At 37.7% G+C, this 18,314-nt stretch overlaps 1 protein-coding gene across 6 annotated transcripts in view; it reads right to left on the reverse strand.

The window, feature by feature from the left end:
- LOC131548640 (cAMP-specific 3',5'-cyclic phosphodiesterase 4D-like) overlaps positions 1-18,314 on the reverse strand; it is a 221,678-nt gene that overhangs the window by 160,756 nt on the left and 42,608 nt on the right. For 3 of the 6 annotated variants that reach the window (XM_058790109.1, XM_058790111.1, XM_058790113.1), the window contains exon 3: positions 13,695-13,933. In XM_058790109.1, the coding sequence (XP_058646092.1) occupies positions 13,695-13,933 (239 nt within the window). Of the gene's footprint in view, positions 1-5,533; positions 5,830-9,507; positions 9,756-13,694; positions 13,934-18,314 lie in introns of those variants that run through there. The other 3 variants (XM_058790112.1, XM_058790115.1, XM_058790118.1) reach the window with 3 other exon arrangements.

An 18,314-nucleotide genomic window follows, 5' to 3' on the forward strand; every position in this document is an offset into this window, starting at 1 on the left:
GACAGTACCATCACACCAAACAAAAGTAACCCAGGAAAAAGAATCCAGCAAAAACCATACGCCGCTCAATTATTTAAAATACTTCCAGCATCCATCTTCTTTTTGTGGTTTGAGACAAGCAGTCAGCGGTGTATTGATTTCCCAAAAGGTCTGGAAGTCTGGGTACATTCAGAGGAATACAAAACAGGTCTCCAAGGATTGTTCGGAAGCACATTTGCTTGCTTAAGAATACCACCCTTACTAACCACATACACCCTGAACGAGTTTTATTCAAGCACGCTGCTGTTGATACATTCAGTGGTGCTTTCAATTAGCACTTCAGAAAGTAGTAGCACTACTCGAGCAGCGGGAAGAGTCTAGAAACTCCCACCTTCACAAAAGCATCTTGACTCTAGGATGACAAACATAAAAAATAGAAAGAATGGTTTCTTCTTCCTCTCAGCTCCAGCTGGACTCTTCATTACAAAGCAACATCGGCCGTGACAACTGAGGACAAAGCTACAGAGCTGGCCTGTATGTTTTGCAGTTGTTGTTTCTAATTAGCCGTCTGTGAAGAGAGTCGAGAGGACAGCGCTCCCTAAAGCAACTTCACATGACTTGAAGGATCTCTGTGAAGGAGCACCATTCAAGTGCCCAAAATGTCTCAAGATGATTAGCCTAAAATGATGAAGCCTGTACAATAACAATAATATCTGATCCTTCCCATCTTGCACAGCGAGCCTGCTCTCAAATTATACGTTTGGCCCTGGGATGCAGATCTTCGATGATTTATTATGCTGTCAAAATCCATCAGTTGTCTCCAGCTCAACATATTACTGAAACTCAGGAGGAAATTATTCTGCTGTGGTGCGAGCCAACATCATACTGCAAAATTACGGAGGCGCAGTCGTACAGATGATGCTCGGATGGTAAAATGGGTTGTTTTCTCAGTACGGGTACAGTGTTATTGACAGCAAAGCCATCGTTACCTGTCATGTCAAGATGCAACTATTGCATTTTCCCTGTTTACAGCTTTGTGTACATGTTTCCTTCCCTACGGAGAACTAACTGTACGGCACCTTCAGAATCTGACCCAGTTTGGCTCAATGCTTGTAAACATTTCCTTTCCCTTCATTCAATCCAAAGAGTGCGTATAAATCCAAAGAGAAGCTTGGTTAAAACCGTAGGGACATGAAGCTAATTACAGTGACCAGGCTATTGCAGTACATGAATTTCCCTTGAGAATCACCCTGTGCTCTGGTCAATAAGCTGACAGACAGGCCTACGGGCTTAATAGCTTATGTGCCACCTTCCATCATGAGGGTCATGCATTTAAAATTTGCTCAGGTAAAGTGAGAAGTGTAAAACAATAAAATACTGCAAAAATGAGAACTTCAGCCAGGACTTAATAAAGATGGTCTGCTAGCCCGAGGCCACTGTAAGAATGTTTTGCATTGCATGTTGTTATTGCAAATTATGCTGATTAGTCACCAAGACCATGTCTTCGTGTTGCCTTAAAATAGATGGCTTTGTTGAATTTGCAAAAATTAGTTGTGAATGTGATTGCAAGTCCTTAAAAGCATTATTAGTAGGGATGTGCCTGAATCCGAATACGGTATTCGGAAAGGTAATGATGTGTACTATGGCAGCCGTAAAGGGAATAAAGACGATATATATGAGAAAAATATATTTCAGTGCTTTCAGGGAGCCGTTATTAATATGCGGGACATTGAAATCACTTATGAACGCGGTGTTTGCTTTTTACTTTCACTTTTGAGATTCGCGATCCCACGCAGCCTAATCTACTACAGAGCGGCACTACTGACCACACATTTCACAAGATTAGATGTTTGTCAGTGGTGCTCAGGATCTGCAAATCATTCGACACCATCCTATCGGTCATCTATCCTTACCTCTCTCTGTTTACGTGGTAAGTGAAATTTAATGTAACAGGCTGCTAGCAAACGGCTAACCATGTCCCTTTTGTGGCTCTATAGAACGCATTATTCGTTTTCCGTGCCTTTCCGAATACGGATTCGCTATTCGGGTACATCCCTAATTATTAGGCGTAATTAAAACAACAATAATAATATAAATAGGGTGTGTATATATATAATTTATTTTTTATTAAATTTTTTTCAGTGAACAAAAAAGTTAAAGAAAAAATAACATTTAATTAAAAAAAACTATATAATATACATAAATATATCAAATGTTTCTATGATATATAAAAAGGCATTGTTAAAAATTAAAATTGATCAAGATGGCATTTTGTGGTAAAGTGAGGCAAGTGAAAACGTTGGCAGGGCAATTAAAAATATGAACTACAGAAGAAAAAAACCTGTCAAATATGACTTTTGGGAAGTGCACCAACCAAATATAAAATGACAATAATACACGATTCCAGCTTCTTACAAAATGTCAACAATCTCAAAGACTTCTTGATGGAATTTCTTACCAGTTACATTCCAGTTGACAAACAGCAGTGAATTAGTTTTGGCAGAAATGCTGCCATATCTTTGCTGTAAATGGGACAACCATTCACAGGGACAACTATATAGTACAGACAGTGTAATTGGACATGCCCTTGACCCCGATGAGTCACGAGATGTTGTTACACAATGCTCATATATCTGATAAGGTTTCATTTTATAGCTAGAAGGTAATGTTGGCGGCTGGGTATACCGGGGACATACAGGGACATACGCCCTAATGAGGATGACAACTCAAGCTTATGAATCTGACAAACCCCTAAATACAACAAACAACCACAAGCCAGTGAAAAATGAGCACCACACTGCTTGAAGCTTAATTAGGCTGAGATACCAAGTGCACTTTCTAATGCAAAAGTAACGGCCTTTTAGCAATTACCCTACAGACAGGAAGTGCATTTGACTGGTGGTTTAACATGTCACAAATTTGACCAAATAGTACAAAATTCATACCAATGGGTGACAGACAGTGTCAGCTGTCAACTCCCTGAGAGTTGTGTCTTGTTCTACTGTCCATAGAATTGCCTATCTATCCATCCATCCATCTTTCCCTCTAGATTAGCCCAAAAATTAGCTCTCTGGACTGCACTCAGGGAATGAAACCCAACGCTGTCATTACTCCTTACAAGCAATATATTGGGAGATGAGGGCAGCCCGCCCAGAAATCCCATAGGACAAAGTGTTCTCTGTATATAAGAGTAAAAACTGACCTCTAAATGACTCCCTACTGTGTTCATCAAGATATGTTGAAACGAACTCCAGAGGAGGAAAAAAAAACTCTTGAATTGGCAATACCATGTAATCAGTGACAGAAAATCAAGAAGTGCCAGTACCAATGGCAACTGAGTTGACAATTAACAATTGCCATGCTGTTTTTCTTCATCCACGCATGAGAATGAGAGGACGTGGTTAGTGGTTTAGGAGAGAAAGACACTTTGGCACATTAATTATGTCTGAAAGTGGAGAGGTTTGTCCTCTTGAGGACAACTCAAGGTGGAACAACAACTATGATTTATGATCAGCAAAACAGAATGGTGCCTCACAAGGCAACTGTCCATGACGACTGGCATCAGTGTAATCTAAACTTAACTATTGATTGGTTTAGTCTAATGAATTTAGACACCATTTAGACTGCCAAATAACTTTAAATTAATCGCTATGAATATGAATCATATTTTTGTAGTATAACTCTTTCAACGCCATTGACGAGATATCTCGTCAATTAAGAGACAACGCTTCTCCGCCATTGACAAGTTTTTACGGCAATCCGTGTTCTAGGTGTATTACGGTAAGGAAAGCCCTAGCGCATGTCCTGAATGAGTTACGGGACTTCCGGGTCTTTAGGGTGCGAATAGAAGACGATCGGCATAAATAGAAGGATCAGAGAAAATGTAGATCATATATAGATCATATAGCCTATGTAGATCATGTTTTGACCATTTTGAATCTGATCGGGACGAAGTAGTCAGTGAGAGAGATTTACAGACATTTACAGACACAGAAACATCTGTAGTTGTAACCGATTCGTCGATCTGAATAGGAGTGTGTGTGTGGGCACGATCTATCTATCTATATATCTATCTATCTGCATGCCATGTGTGTATGTATGTGTGTATGCATGTGTGTGTGTGTGTGTGTGTGTGTGTGTGTGCGTGCGTGTGTGTGTGTGTGTGTGTGTGTGCATGCACAGTATATGTATGCATATGTATGTACGTAGCCTGTGTGTGTATAATCATATGTATGTTTGTTTGTGTGTGTGTGTGTGTGTGTGTGTCTGTCTGTTTGTTTGTTCTGTTTATTGAATGCAATTTAAATTATTCATATAATTATTTACAGGTGAAAGAATATGACATCTGAATGTATTTTGCTTGAAAATGCACTACTTTCATAAAAATGCATTTTTCTCAGTTTTTTGTCCAAAATGTTGTATTTTTGATGAAACCTATCTGCATTCAAATGGTGATAAAACATGAACACATGAAGATAGAATAAAATAGGGTTTTTTTGTTTAAAAGCAGAGGCTTGGTTCTTTATTTTGATATATAATATGTTCTTATATTCATAGCAGAAAATATTCTGAGGGCCGTCAAATTTAGGTGAAAATCATCAAAAATGCTGTCAGTGGCTGGCAACTTTTTAAAAAAACGCTGGCGGGGAAAGAGTTAATGGTCTTTTTAGGTATTATTGTGACAAAAAAAGCAGAAATGAAACTATAATACAACTAATGTACCAAAAATAAAAACATTAATATGGTTCTCAACTCTCAAAGATTAAAATTTTGCATATTTGGTCGTTAAAAGAAAAAAATATCTGTCAAACTCAAACAACCACATATGAGTTGATAAATAAATAAAGATCCATAAGCTAAGCAAAATGGTTGCAACACACTTGCCACCAGTGTTAGATAATTCTACCTAAGCACAAGTGAATTTGCGCTGGTTCCGCCCAAGCAATACCTAGATTGCATACAATCAACCAGATCCATATACATCGGATTAAACTGACATAAACCCCACATAACCCCTATATGCCACTCGCACTTCATTGCATTCCAGTTTTATAGAGCATAATCCATCTAATAAAATAAATAAACAGACCGAAGGATGAGTAAACAGTGCTAAAATACGTTTGCAAATATTTGCGCAATAGAAAAGAAATCGTCGCCAGAACCTTTAAAGAAAGACATGAACTTTAAAAAACGATGACAATTTAAAACAAAAAACAAAAAAAAACAATACTATATATGGCTGTTTTTTTTTTTTTTTTTTGTGTGTGTGTGTGTGTGTTTTACTAGAGATTAAATTTGCACTCTAGTTATAATACCAATAATGAAATAATTATATGTATAAAACAATCCCAGGCGCGAGGAGTCTCATGCGTAACAAAGAAACTACACGCGCTTTAAGACTTTAAATGAAGTCCATTGACTTTAAAGTTCATTCTAAGCCAAAACAGACCCAATTTCTTCCGGGGATGAACTGATCTACACAAAGAAAGTGCACTTCGCAAAAGCCTCTTCGCACACCCATCTACCCCTCAATGATGAAGAGGACAGATCTTACCGTCTAAATCCCTGAAAAGACGACGGCCACGACATCCGTGATTTCTTCAGACCCGGTCGATGACCCGTATCCACCGCGTAGGTTCGGTCCATTTTCCCCGGTGCTTTCAGGTAAGCTATCTGTCGGTGTGTGTGTGTGAGAATATCCCGCTGTCTCCCCCTCTCGCTCGCTCGCTATCTCTCTCTCTCTCTCTGAGAGTTTCTGCGCTAGAGACGGTGAGGCTGGCGGCTGCTGCCTCCGCAAACGATCAGGAGGAGCGCGCGCATCATCTCCACACTGATGCTGCCGGTCACTTTCCCGCTCAGCAGGAGCGACCGTTATTTTAAACTGTCAAACTGACTGAGGAAAAGCGACTCGCATAGACGCCTCTAACATTCAACACATCACAGTTTCATCAAAGAAGACGAAGAACCACAATATATGAGGTAAAGCAAAGAAAAAATAACTAAAAAATAAAAAATAAAAATACTTGTGCTACTCATAATTAATGTAAAGAATAAAAATTGGCAGGCAGAAATTGTCATACATACACGAGTATGTCGATGTAGGGCAATAACTACAATGACGGTCCCATTTTAAGTTAATTTAACAAACATGTTAGCGATAAAATTGCAGGGAACACCCTTTAATCAACGTATTTTAGCTGATATAAGGAGATGATATAAGGGGCGAATTCCAAACGGAAGTGAGCATCCCTATGCCCTACTCCCTTCGAAGGGCAGAGCCCTTGAAGTGTGTTCTTTGAAGGGTGTAGGGCATTACGGTCTTGTATAAGCGGAACTCCCTTGGCGAAGGGAATGATGGACAAAATGTTACCTTGACAACGCTGCGCGTGCGTGCAGCATTCAGCGCTCTAACAGTTGTTGTAAATAAATATTTCTTCTTCTTGTTGTTGTTTTATTCAAATACTGTCTAATTCTGTCTTATTTACTATTAAACTTTTTCAAACTAAACTTGCTTAAACTTGCTTACAATACAGTCTTCAATCATATTTCTATCACTGACGAAAATATTTTGTATTACATGAAAATAAAGACAAATTTAATTAGCTCATTCTACTTACGTTTGTATGTAAAGTCAAAATAAACCCCAACTTTGCTTTAAAATGCATCACTAGATCTCCTAACTGAAGATCACATGATCACAAACGGAAATCACTTCCGTGAAGTGACCATCGCATGTTCCCTTCACTAACGGACTTCTGGAAGGGCCCTTCGTGAAGGGAATCAGTTGTTCATTTTCGTTTGGAACGTCCCTACAAATGGCATCCCCTTCCCGAAGTGCCCTTCAAGGGTGCAAAAAAGCCGTTTGGAATTCGCCCAAGGTCAACTATAGAGAATGTGAAGCTGACATCATGCCGCGTTGAGTTCTGGGAAACTGCTTAGTTTATCCGCCATACTGTGAGGATCGCGCTGCCATTCCGCTTAGGGCAGTATATTGATTTTCTGTTGTGATTGTGAAAAATGTCACCATTGTATGTCATTCATGCTGCATCGAGAATTGCAAAAGTAACTCCGGTACTCGTTCTGAGAGAAAACTGGACAGTGCAGTATGTTTTTTTCGCCTTTTCTCTGTGTAAAAACCCCAAGGGAAGCAGGTCACGGAGATGGCGAGAAGACGCCAGATATTAAATCTATTAATATTGTCACCGATTAACCCACTGCCTGTCACTCAATAAAAGAATCACATTGCTGCGTATTTTTGAAAGTTTTGATTTTGTTTGGTTTAATGATCACCTTTGCAAGTATGATTCTCACTAGGCTTGTGAACTTGAACAGGGAACAGGCTTAATACAAATGTTGCTTAAGGTACCAAGATAGTGATTAGACAAAATTTTAAAGCGTACTATGTGCAGATACACATAAGCCAAAAATGTTTAAAAAAAAATACCCAAAATGTTTTCCTCTCATGCACTGAGACAGTTAAAGACCACATTCTGTACACACCTTACTAATAAAGCATACTATGTGCAGAAAAACTGATGAACCCAAAATATGAAATACTTTAAATACTGTCTGTCTTAATGCATAAGCATTTATTACGATTTTCTGAAGTGAGGAAAACACTTAACATTTAAACAAGTTGCGTTAATATTCTGGGCTTGTCTGTATGTCTTTTATCATCACTGTTTTAGTACATTAAACCAGCATTTTAAAATGGCGGCGGCGCCCCAACATGCAACGCGGCGTGACGTAGCTTCACATTCTCTATACCCTAGTGTATGCCTAAAGGTTGACAAAAATATGTGACCTTGGACCACAAAACCAGTCATAAGGGACAATTTCTTGAAATTGAGTTATACACCATATGAAAGCTGAATAAATAAGCTTTCCGTTGATGTATGCTTTGTTATGATAGGATAATATTTGGCAGAGATGCAACTGTTTGAAAATCTGGAATTTGAGTGCAAAAAAATATAAATATTGAGAAAATTGCCTTTAAAGTTGTCCAAATTAAGTCCTTAGCAATGCATATTACTAATCAAAAATTAAGTTTTGAAATATTTATGGTAGGAGATTTACAAAATATCTTAATGGAACATGATCTTTAGGCCTACTTAATATCCTAATGATTTTTGCCATAAAAGAAAAATCAATAATTTTGACCCATACTTGTATTTGTCCCAAAACTATCAAATACATACTTGTATTTCTGATAGCCTACACATAATTTAACATTTCAAGCCAAAAATATGGATGACTCCTCTTAACTTATGGGCATATAAACGTTTTTGTTTATTTTTGTCTTTGAACTTCCGTTTTAGCTCTAGCACCACTGTTAAAGAGTAAATAGCTGGTTAAGTGGATTTACTTATTGTAGAGTTAACGAAAAGTTACCATGTGCATTGTAATATTTAAAAAAGATGTCATACAAATTTTAAAACAAGCGGTTAATTTATAAACTCGTACGACCTCAGCTTCTGTGGAAATACAAACAAAGACAGAAGACGACGAGCGCAGCGCTGAAAAGGGGTGGAGCTGCTTAAGGTCCATAAATATCACCTGCCTTTGACTAGCAATAGCACGAACAAAAAATCATGAGTATTTGCTCATGGTTTTTAGACTAAACAAATATAATCAGTGTCTCATCCCAACCTGCTATTTCAATAGAAAATATATCAAAACAGGAAAGAAAGCTGCTATTTCATGCCACTATTAACTAACATTTTCCACCAACTTAGTGGGTGGGCACTTTAAACCAAATTTTCCTATGCAAATTAAAGTTTACTGTAGGCTGACTGAGTTGATAAGTTCCATGATTGAACTGAATAATGGATATAGGTCCGGTAGAGCAAGTCAAAGCAGCTATTGGTACGTTTGCTTGCAGTTTGTGCTCTGTGAGCTTGGGAAGGCTGAAAATGGAAATTATTTTTTGTATGAATCTGCATATGTGAGTCAGACAACCTTTCGAGGGAATAAAACGGGCTCCATTAAATTAGATGCCACTGGGTATGGGAATGGTTGTCAATGATACTGATAATTTTTTTGTGGCTTATGGTAAATGTTACGCATCAAATCAAAGATTCATAAACTGACCTTCTTCTTTGAGCTCATCACAGACGTGTCTCTGGATGTCACTTTTAAGGGGTGGTGTAGACCAATACAAACGTGTCAAGGTGATTGACTAGTCATCTAACCACAGACTAGTGAGTTAGTGAGGTCAGGTGGCAGGTGAACATAAAACAACTATACATGGCTGCCTAATAAGGCTGATAACTTGCTCATTCAATTTCTGCACATCCCTGAACAATACTGAACAAAACCATATGAATAATCTGTGTAATTGAAGAACGTGCAAATGCAGAGCCAGGGTTTACGTCACACGACGCAAAGAATAAAACTGAGAAAATCAGGTTTTTTTTATGCTTTACATGGAGCCTGACGCATGATCTATTTATTACATGCCAAAGCATGCACAAATTTCTAAATGAATCCCAGATGTATTCACATATCAAGGGGCAGAATATGACTCACCAGACACATAAAAATTGTATTCCGGTCCACGGCTGATTCAGGCTGCTGATATTGCCACTCCAGCACAGCAAGGCTTCGGAAAGAGACAAATTCCTATTTTCATATGACTGTGAAACTATGAACCTCTTCTCACTTTGGATATACCAAGCTGTATCTAGAACCCCCCAAAAATCAGCTGAGGTCAGCCATAATGGCAGGTGTTTAGGATAGTTAATGTAATGGACTTTAGACATAAAAGTGCACAGTTCAGCAGTTGAAGTTAATTTAAACAGTCATAGTGTCACTAACAGGGTGACCAATGAGCCAGTCAAATCGACCCAATCAGCAGCAGAGCAGGCAAAACGTGTTAGCATGTTGAAGAAATTCAGTGACAGTTCGCAGCATACTGAATGAATTATAAATGAACCATGCTTGGGGCCCAATTAGACAATACATGTAGGAAACTTCTTTAGAAAGCAGCACAAGTCTCCACTGGAGTTTTTATAGGTCAGAAAATCTGTAATGCAATCACAGGAAAGTGCGTCAGGTATTGTATTACCGTATTGACCCGAATATAAGACGATGTTTTTTCCTTGGAAATACATCTGAAAAAACGCGTTCGTCTTATATTCAGGGTCTAGACTTTGACATGTCAGTAATACACCACAACAATAGGTGGCGCCAAAAACGCATAAAACGAGTGTGCCATGAAATATGTAATGTAATGTGTGTTGTAAAGATCGCGAATGAAAACAAATGAAAAAGAAAAGCTTACAGCAGCATGATCGTGACTGTCATGTTAGTCTGATGGGAACAAACTTCCTCTGTAAGTGATTTAAAAACATAAGACAGTACCCAGATTTGAAGACTACAATAAGATTTCACGTCTACTGATAATAACATTTTGGTAGGCTACTATGAGTTGGATAGCCTAATTGTTATAGAATTCAGATGGGCTACCTGTTATTTCAATGGTATATCAAAATTTTCCAATGTCATTGTTGGTACATTTTACCAGTATTTACCATATTTTCAAAACAAAAATTAGAATTGGAAAAATATGCAATATGAAAATAATTTAAGAATAAATGTGTTTTACAGAGAGAGAAAAAAAAAAAAACAAGATTTGGTTTTCAAAAAGCCTTTTTCCAACAGGTACATCTGGAAAAAGGGGGGTCGTCTTATAATCAGGGTCGTCTTATATTCGGGACAATACGGTAATTTTACTTTACAGGGCAAATTACTTATGATTTATATGACTTACGATCATTGTGACATTTAAACTGGATATGTGTGATTCAGAACCTGACAGGAAATTACTTTCTTATTCCCAACAACGTCAAGAGGTCTAACAGTGTTTTCTCTGTGGGGCAACTTAAGAGAAGACCTTTCTTGAAAAAAATTATTCTGTCCTTGGTTCTAAGCAGCACTTCCATCTTTCATCTAACCTTGTAAACTATTAGATTTTAATGGAAGGAGATTGTACCCAGTCAATAAGGCTTGATTGAATCCTGCCACACTAAAACACTACATCAGTGCACGACTAGTTTGGCCTAAAAATAAAATGTAGCTCCAAGATGACGCAGTTTTTCAATGAACAGCCACAGGAGGAAATTGATTGTGAATGGCAGGGTGCCACTGATTTCACTGTTATAGAATAAGGCCGTATTTGAAACATACATGTATTTATGCTGCCAGCTCATGTAGAACGGCAGCTGTTTGTTAAACCTACTCAAAAACATGCCGAATTTTTAAAATGCAAGAACTTGTGCTTCAAACATGAAGTCACCACAGCTGATGAAATATTCATGATGCTGATGCTATATTGGCCTGATAAAACTCTGTACAGTAGTACTGCATGTGAAACTTCACAGTCTTATCAACATCTAAACCCTAAACAACCTTGTCTAAAAATGACACAATGAGTCACAGCTGAAATGCAACCCTACATATCAACTGAATATTTTCAGGAATAATGGTTAAAATAAAGCCAATAGGATCAATAAAAATACAGTTCCTAAATAATGTGTTTAACAGATTATTGATTATCCCATTTCAAAAGACAATCTAATTTACAAAAGAAACTTTCCACTAATTTCCACTAAACAAAACTGAAACGCATGGCTTTTCAATACCTGTTAATAATCTGTTTACAGATTTGAAGTCTACCGGAAGATTACTTATTACAAGCTATCAAGTAGCTACTAAGGCCCATAGTGTAAACTTTACATCCCAGTTTAAGTAAGACTATAAAAACACCAATGCAACCTTACCCTGAATATTGGGAGTGGGCTTTTTTGCCTGTAAGCAACCACCCACAACACCCACAAAGTTCTGCACATTCAAGCAGCACTCATGTTGTCTTCAGTAAATGTGAAAATCAAGTGTGAAATAGTATCGCCTAACAGTGAGGACTAAAAAAAAATGTTAGACGCAAAAAAATTCACAGATAAATGCCATTGTATATTGCTGTGGATACCTTACAAGAATCTGATCTTAAGCCACAAATTCTCTTTCATCCATCTGCTTGCGGCCCTGGAGAGACACCCTTCAGCTGTGCCTCTTTAAAGAGTCCATCAAAGAAGGAACAGGCTGCATGGATGATAAGTGACAGAAAAACAACGACAGGGTGACACCGGACAAAATGTCAAAGTGTGTTCTAATCTAGCCCTCCCACCAAAGAACTTCTCACTCTAAACAGGATTTGAGGAGCTAGTAGTGAAGCCAATCTTTGCCAAAGCCAAAGCAGTCGATTTTATCGCCATGCCCACTTCATTCTTACATTTCTATCACTGGCGATGAGAAAACGCCACTGCTGAGAAATATCCACATGTTTGTACAAAGACTCCCCCAATATTTTCTTCACAAATGACCTTGTGGGTTAAAAAAAAAAAACATGGTGCATTAGAGATGAAACGATTTTTGACCTGGCACAGAAAAATTATAGTGGGAAAGCATAAGCCCTTATATTATTTCCATTTAATGATCATATTTACACAGAGGCGGACAGTAGTGAAGTATTTTTACGTTACTCAAGTCAATTTAAAAAGTATCTGTAGTTTATCAGAGTGTTTTTCTTTGGAAAACTTTACTTCACGACATTCAAAGCATAATGTCATACTTTTTACTGCACTACATTTCATAAATAAAAGTTGTTGATTGTTTTACCTTTAAGAACGTTAAAAATGTAGTACTTTCTTGTCAAATCTTTGAATTACTTTTACTTGAGTAAAAGTAAGAAAGTAATAGATTTACTTGAAATACTATTAAATGATATTTAATATGAAATGTAGTGCAGTAAAAAGTGCAATATTATGCTTTGGAATATTGTGAAGTAAAGTTTTCTGAAGAAAAACACTCTGTCCACCTCTGTACTTACAACATGAAAAGCCACAACAATGCCGTATTTATTGGTTTGGGGAAGTCTGTTAAAGAATTATAAGGAAGCAAATTAGAATTCATCATAATTTAGTTGCAATTTAGATTGCTGACTAAGTTTATTTTGCATGCGTTTTGTGCACTGTTGAAGAAAGTTAATAGGTTATGCTTTATTTACATGGTCGCCTTCAGAAATTCAGTTGACTATGAGTAACTACAACTAACTCTCATTCGAGTATTAGTAGACTGTTAGGTTAAGTTCATGGTTAGAAGAATAAGTTACAAAGAAATATTTTCCCAAAACAATGTTTTAAAGAGCTGTAATGTCAGTGTGCAGACATCATTTTTTCTTGTACCTGAACCTAATGTTGAGTCATCTGGATTTGCACAACTTTAGGAGAATATGTAATCAGTAGAACGTCTTTAGGGGATCATCAAAATAAAGTATTAGAAGATATTAAGCAGACAGTCTACTAACATCCTAATGACTAGTTGACATGTACTTGTAAAGTTACTTATAGTCAACAGAACATCTAAAGTGTTACTGAATAATACTTATTTAGTCATGTTTATGAGGCAACAAGCATGTGCAACAAAACTATTTTGCATCATGGCACCATGTGCGTGCTTTGTTCTTAAAACATCTCATCTTTGCCAGTAAGTGACAAAGAAAGGAAATATTAAAATATATTTAAATGCATGTCAAGAGGTAATTGCATCATCCAAACTCATCCGCATCCCACTTACATCTTGAAAACAGCACAATAACCGATGCGGTCACTGATAATGACCATATTTAATGCATCCACACAAAAGGTTGTTTTGCTCACCTGCTGGCGTCAGCAGATGTGATGGCGATGAGCGGGGGGATGCGCAGCGCCAGAGTGGTTGGACGGGCGATCGTCTCAGTCTCTTTGCTGTTCCAGTCATGTTGCTCAGCTTGCCGGAAGACCAATGGGGGCAGCTGCAGGTTCCTACTGGAACGTCTGCGTACTTGGAAGAGCTCCGCGCCTAGAGCGGCTCCTTCCTCTGCCTCTGCTTCTGGGTACTCCGGGGACCCGTCGCACACCTGGCACAACACAAACACAAACTTACCATTTACTAGCGCTCTGCCTTTCACAGAGCTGTGTGGAATAGATAATCTACAGACTGGGCAGGCGGTGTACAGTACACGGCCTTACAGAAACATCTTGGGTTTATGATATTATGAGTTGCATTCGTATAAAAGCGAAGGGGCAGGAAACTACACACATATACAAACACACACTTCCTAGATCAGCCAGTTAGAGTACCAAATCAAATGAGGCAAGATACAAGCAATGCATCAGTTTGCGTCATGTGTCGTTTTCTGAGATATTTCAGTTTCTACTCACGGAAATGTCTTAAAATCTCTCATTGTGCTCTGTGGAAAGCTTTTACCAAATCTTCATATTGCATAACTTTTATGTGATCAACATCTAAAGGAAAAAATTCAAAACATAATAAATAAGACCAAAAGCACATTTACCCCCCAAATTAAAAGAATGTCTCATGCTATTTCTCAGATATGATTCTCACCACTGTAATATAGTATTTTTTACTATACAATGAACTATTTAACTAAACAAAAAGCAGTACAATGATGTAGAAATGCTTTACCAATTATAATAAATATTATGGTCCTAAAATAGGCTTCATTTTCACCAAGCAAAATTATATTTCGGGGTGAAATATGACCTGGATTTGTTCTAGACAGGCTTCATGAGATTCATCCTAGTATAAATAGATTTGTAGAAAATGAGTTGGTGGTTATAATAGAGGCATGACCCCGAGATAAATTCCCAAATTAAGTAAATTAATTTCTTTAAAGAGTATGTCAAACCTCTTGGGACTCTTGGGGCTATGAATCAGTCTAAATTTAATCAGTGCAGAAAGAGTCCTTTTATATATATATATATATATACACACATTCTGGAAAAATTTTGGAAAATATATTTTTCTTATTGAAAAAGCATGGTAAAGTGTGCAACAAATACAATTATAAAGTTATATACTGTATCTTGTCATATTTTTATACTGCACTATACTGCACTTACTGCCTCATTAATAAGCCACATTTAATAATATCCTGAAGATAGGCACTTAGTTTAGCTTTCTAAACACCCTCTCATGGTGTCCGAAAATGAGCAAAGCAAGCAGAAAATTGCTCAAAAAGCTTGTGTTTTCTGGGCTTACAGTCATTAATTATTAAGCTGTCAAACGTTCTGTCATGCATCATTATTTATGGGACATTTAACCAACACAAATTCTCCCAAATAAATCAAAGATTGGGCTCTCTTTAGCAGCGATCTGTTAACGAAGGTGGCCAAGAAGACAGCGACTGACAGTAAGAAGGAGAAAAGTACAAAAAAAATACAATACTCACACACAACATATACAATACAATACAGTTAATTCCCCTGGTACACTCTGACGCCCACAAACAGCTCTGGAGAACCAACTAATAGGCTGTGTTTACATTACTAGCGCTTTTTCCAATGAAGGGAACCGATATGTGTGCAGCATCCATTCACGGTGCGTGTCCCATAGGGACTGTTGAACTGTGCCGCAACGAGATGGAAGGCTTGCTGTCAGAGGAAAGGTAACGAAGCCTCTGTGTTTTGCATTTCCCAAGCTGCTACTTTATTAGCATAAGTAGTCCGTCAGTGTAAACGCAAAACTTATAAAGAGAGAGGTTTCTGTGGAAAAGAGACGGCATCATTAATTTGCATTTTGCATGGCTTCATTTACCCACAAAAACGTGTTGCTATAGCTTCATATTTCAAGCTCTCGCTCTCTGTTAACTGGACCAATAACTTAACGCATTCATCATGAATGCACGTAAACCAAAAGTATCAAAACAGCTATCAAATTAAAGCTCACCTCTATTTTCCCTTTTTGCAATAAGCCCCTAATACACAATTCATTATTATATGAGTAGTTTGAATCATCCACTGAAGCCTGTGGGCATGCTGAAAGCCGCGGCCCCCAGCACAAAGCATCAAGGGCTTCATTTATAGTCTGAGCAACATCTCACACCAAAGGCACATAAAATGCATCCTTGTGACTAAACAAGGGGACGGAATTAGTGAAAGAAGCAGGGTTGGTTGGCTGTCTGGAGACAGGCAGCACAATATCATGAAAATTGCAGAAACACAATAAGAAGATGTGCAGCATTATTATAGAGTCAGAGTCACGTCTGGAGGGGCGGGTGGGAGATGGGGGGTTTAAAATAGTCTATCAAAGTGGCTGTGCAGATGCAGATCACAGCGATGGTTTGAATGGCACGGCGCGCAGCGGAACAAAAGGACTGAACCCTCCACCTGCGGCTCACGGTAGAACGCGGCACTTTGTTCGGCGAGAAAGGGGGATGTGAGGCTAATTTCAACTATTTGCCAGATGTATTCTGGGAAGAAGAAGCAGGCAGAGGTTATCGGTTGGGCGTGGGCTTGAACGGTTTGAACATCTTGCTCTGGACAATGAAGCATGACTCATGCTTGAGAGCTACTAAAAGCTAGATTGACTGAAAGGCCTAAAAACAACCAGAACTGATCGATAGATGTTTATAACAACTGATTTGACTGAGCTGGAAAATACTTCATATTTATATATACATACACTACAGTTCGACAGTCTGTGGTTCAGTAAGTTGTCTGAATTGTAACAAAAAAATTGTTTCAAATAAATGCTGTTTTTTTAAACTTTACATCAAAGAATCCTGAAAAATTATTTTCAACATTAATAATCAGAAACGTTTCTTTAGCAGCATATAATGATTTCTGAAGGATCATGTGACTCTGAAGACTCTAGTAATGATGCAGAAAATTCAGCTTTACATCACAGGAATAAATTACATTTCATAACATATTCACATATAAAACAGCCATTTTAAATTGTAATAATATTTCACAATATTACTGTTTTTACTGTATTTTTGAGCAAATAAATGCAGCCTTGTTGAGCATTCTTTCTTACCGTCTAAACTTTTGAATTGTAGTGTACTGTATACATATATACAACATAAACACTCAGTTAAAATTGCAAAATTATTATTTTTATTCTAAATATTAGGCCATATACAGAGTATGATGGGATGCAACCAAAATGTTTTTTCCTCATGAAATGATACAGATCCTAACTGGCCCAGATGGTAAATTAATCATAGGTGTACCGTTGCTCTCTGCAAATGTTAAGGCTCCTGAATTGGCTTGCAGTGGGAGAACACGGCCACCTCCGTCACTGGAGGATGAGCTAAAATATTCATGTCGTTTCACAGTAGCTACTTTCGTTTACAGTCATTGACTGTATATTAAATGAGCCAGTATTCAAGTCACTCAGAGAGACTGAGACTGTTCTCTTTACTCCAAACGGCGTTGACTCACTCAATAGGACTGCAAGGCAGATGTCGTTTTGTGCAAATATTACATCTAATTGTGTGTGTGTGTGTGTGTGTGTGTGTACACAATTTACACCATTAGCCTGCTCGTCCTTCACTGAGCAGACAAACACAGCCCTATCCCTCAATGTTATTTATCCCTTGCTGGATGGCCTGACAGTGTTTCAGAAAGTGAAAAAATCACGATACATCCATCCAGTGTTTGAAGTATTACAGGGTTCAGAGAATAAATCAGCTGTTTCATCACTCATCCGTCAGTCGAGGTATCCCGGGAGTTACAGGAGCCCATGTGCTGCGGGAGAGATCGCATCAGCGCAGTACCGTTGTTCGCTGTTCAAAGGCTGTTCCTGTTAATAACTGAGAAACCATTTACAAGATTAATCTCATAGATCAGACGGCTTGAGTTATCTTTTGGCTTTTGCTAAGTCCTAACCTTCTCTTAGATGCCTTGATTGACTCTGTAGAGAAAAATCGCTTAATTTTCTTGAAAGAGGCATTTTCATTGCTTTTAAAGTCAACATGAAATAATGTAAAAATAACTCTTTTACTTTTGTAATATGCCATAAATCCAAGTAAAACGGGACATCCAGTGAAAAAACAAAAAGTGATTTTATCCACTGGAAGATACAAACGTTATTGAATAAAATAGGTGTAGTAACAATTTTCACTGAAACATTGCTAGTAAATTTAACTAAGAAACAGCAAGTAACACATGGAAATAAACATGCAATTTTGAAGTAGAAAGACTGAAATAGTATTTTCTTGTAAAACGTACTCCAATAATCTTTGTTTTATTTACAACTTCAAAAAATTATATTTAAAGTACAGTATATAAGTAGCGATTAAAAATAGGCGATGATCTGGTGACGTTAAATTCAAATATAACAAAAACAGGACATACATATTTGTAGGAATAACCAATAAATTGTGCACTATGAAACCAGGAATGTGTATTGAAAAAGCAGTAGCTCATGTTGACTTTAATTGCTTCACCAGATAATACAATTGTTATTTGACTGATGTTGGGTCCATGTTA

Source organism: Onychostoma macrolepis, chromosome 10 (genome assembly GCF_012432095.1).
Source record: "Onychostoma macrolepis isolate SWU-2019 chromosome 10, ASM1243209v1, whole genome shotgun sequence".
NCBI classification, from domain to species: Eukaryota; Metazoa; Chordata; class Actinopteri; order Cypriniformes; family Cyprinidae; genus Onychostoma; species Onychostoma macrolepis.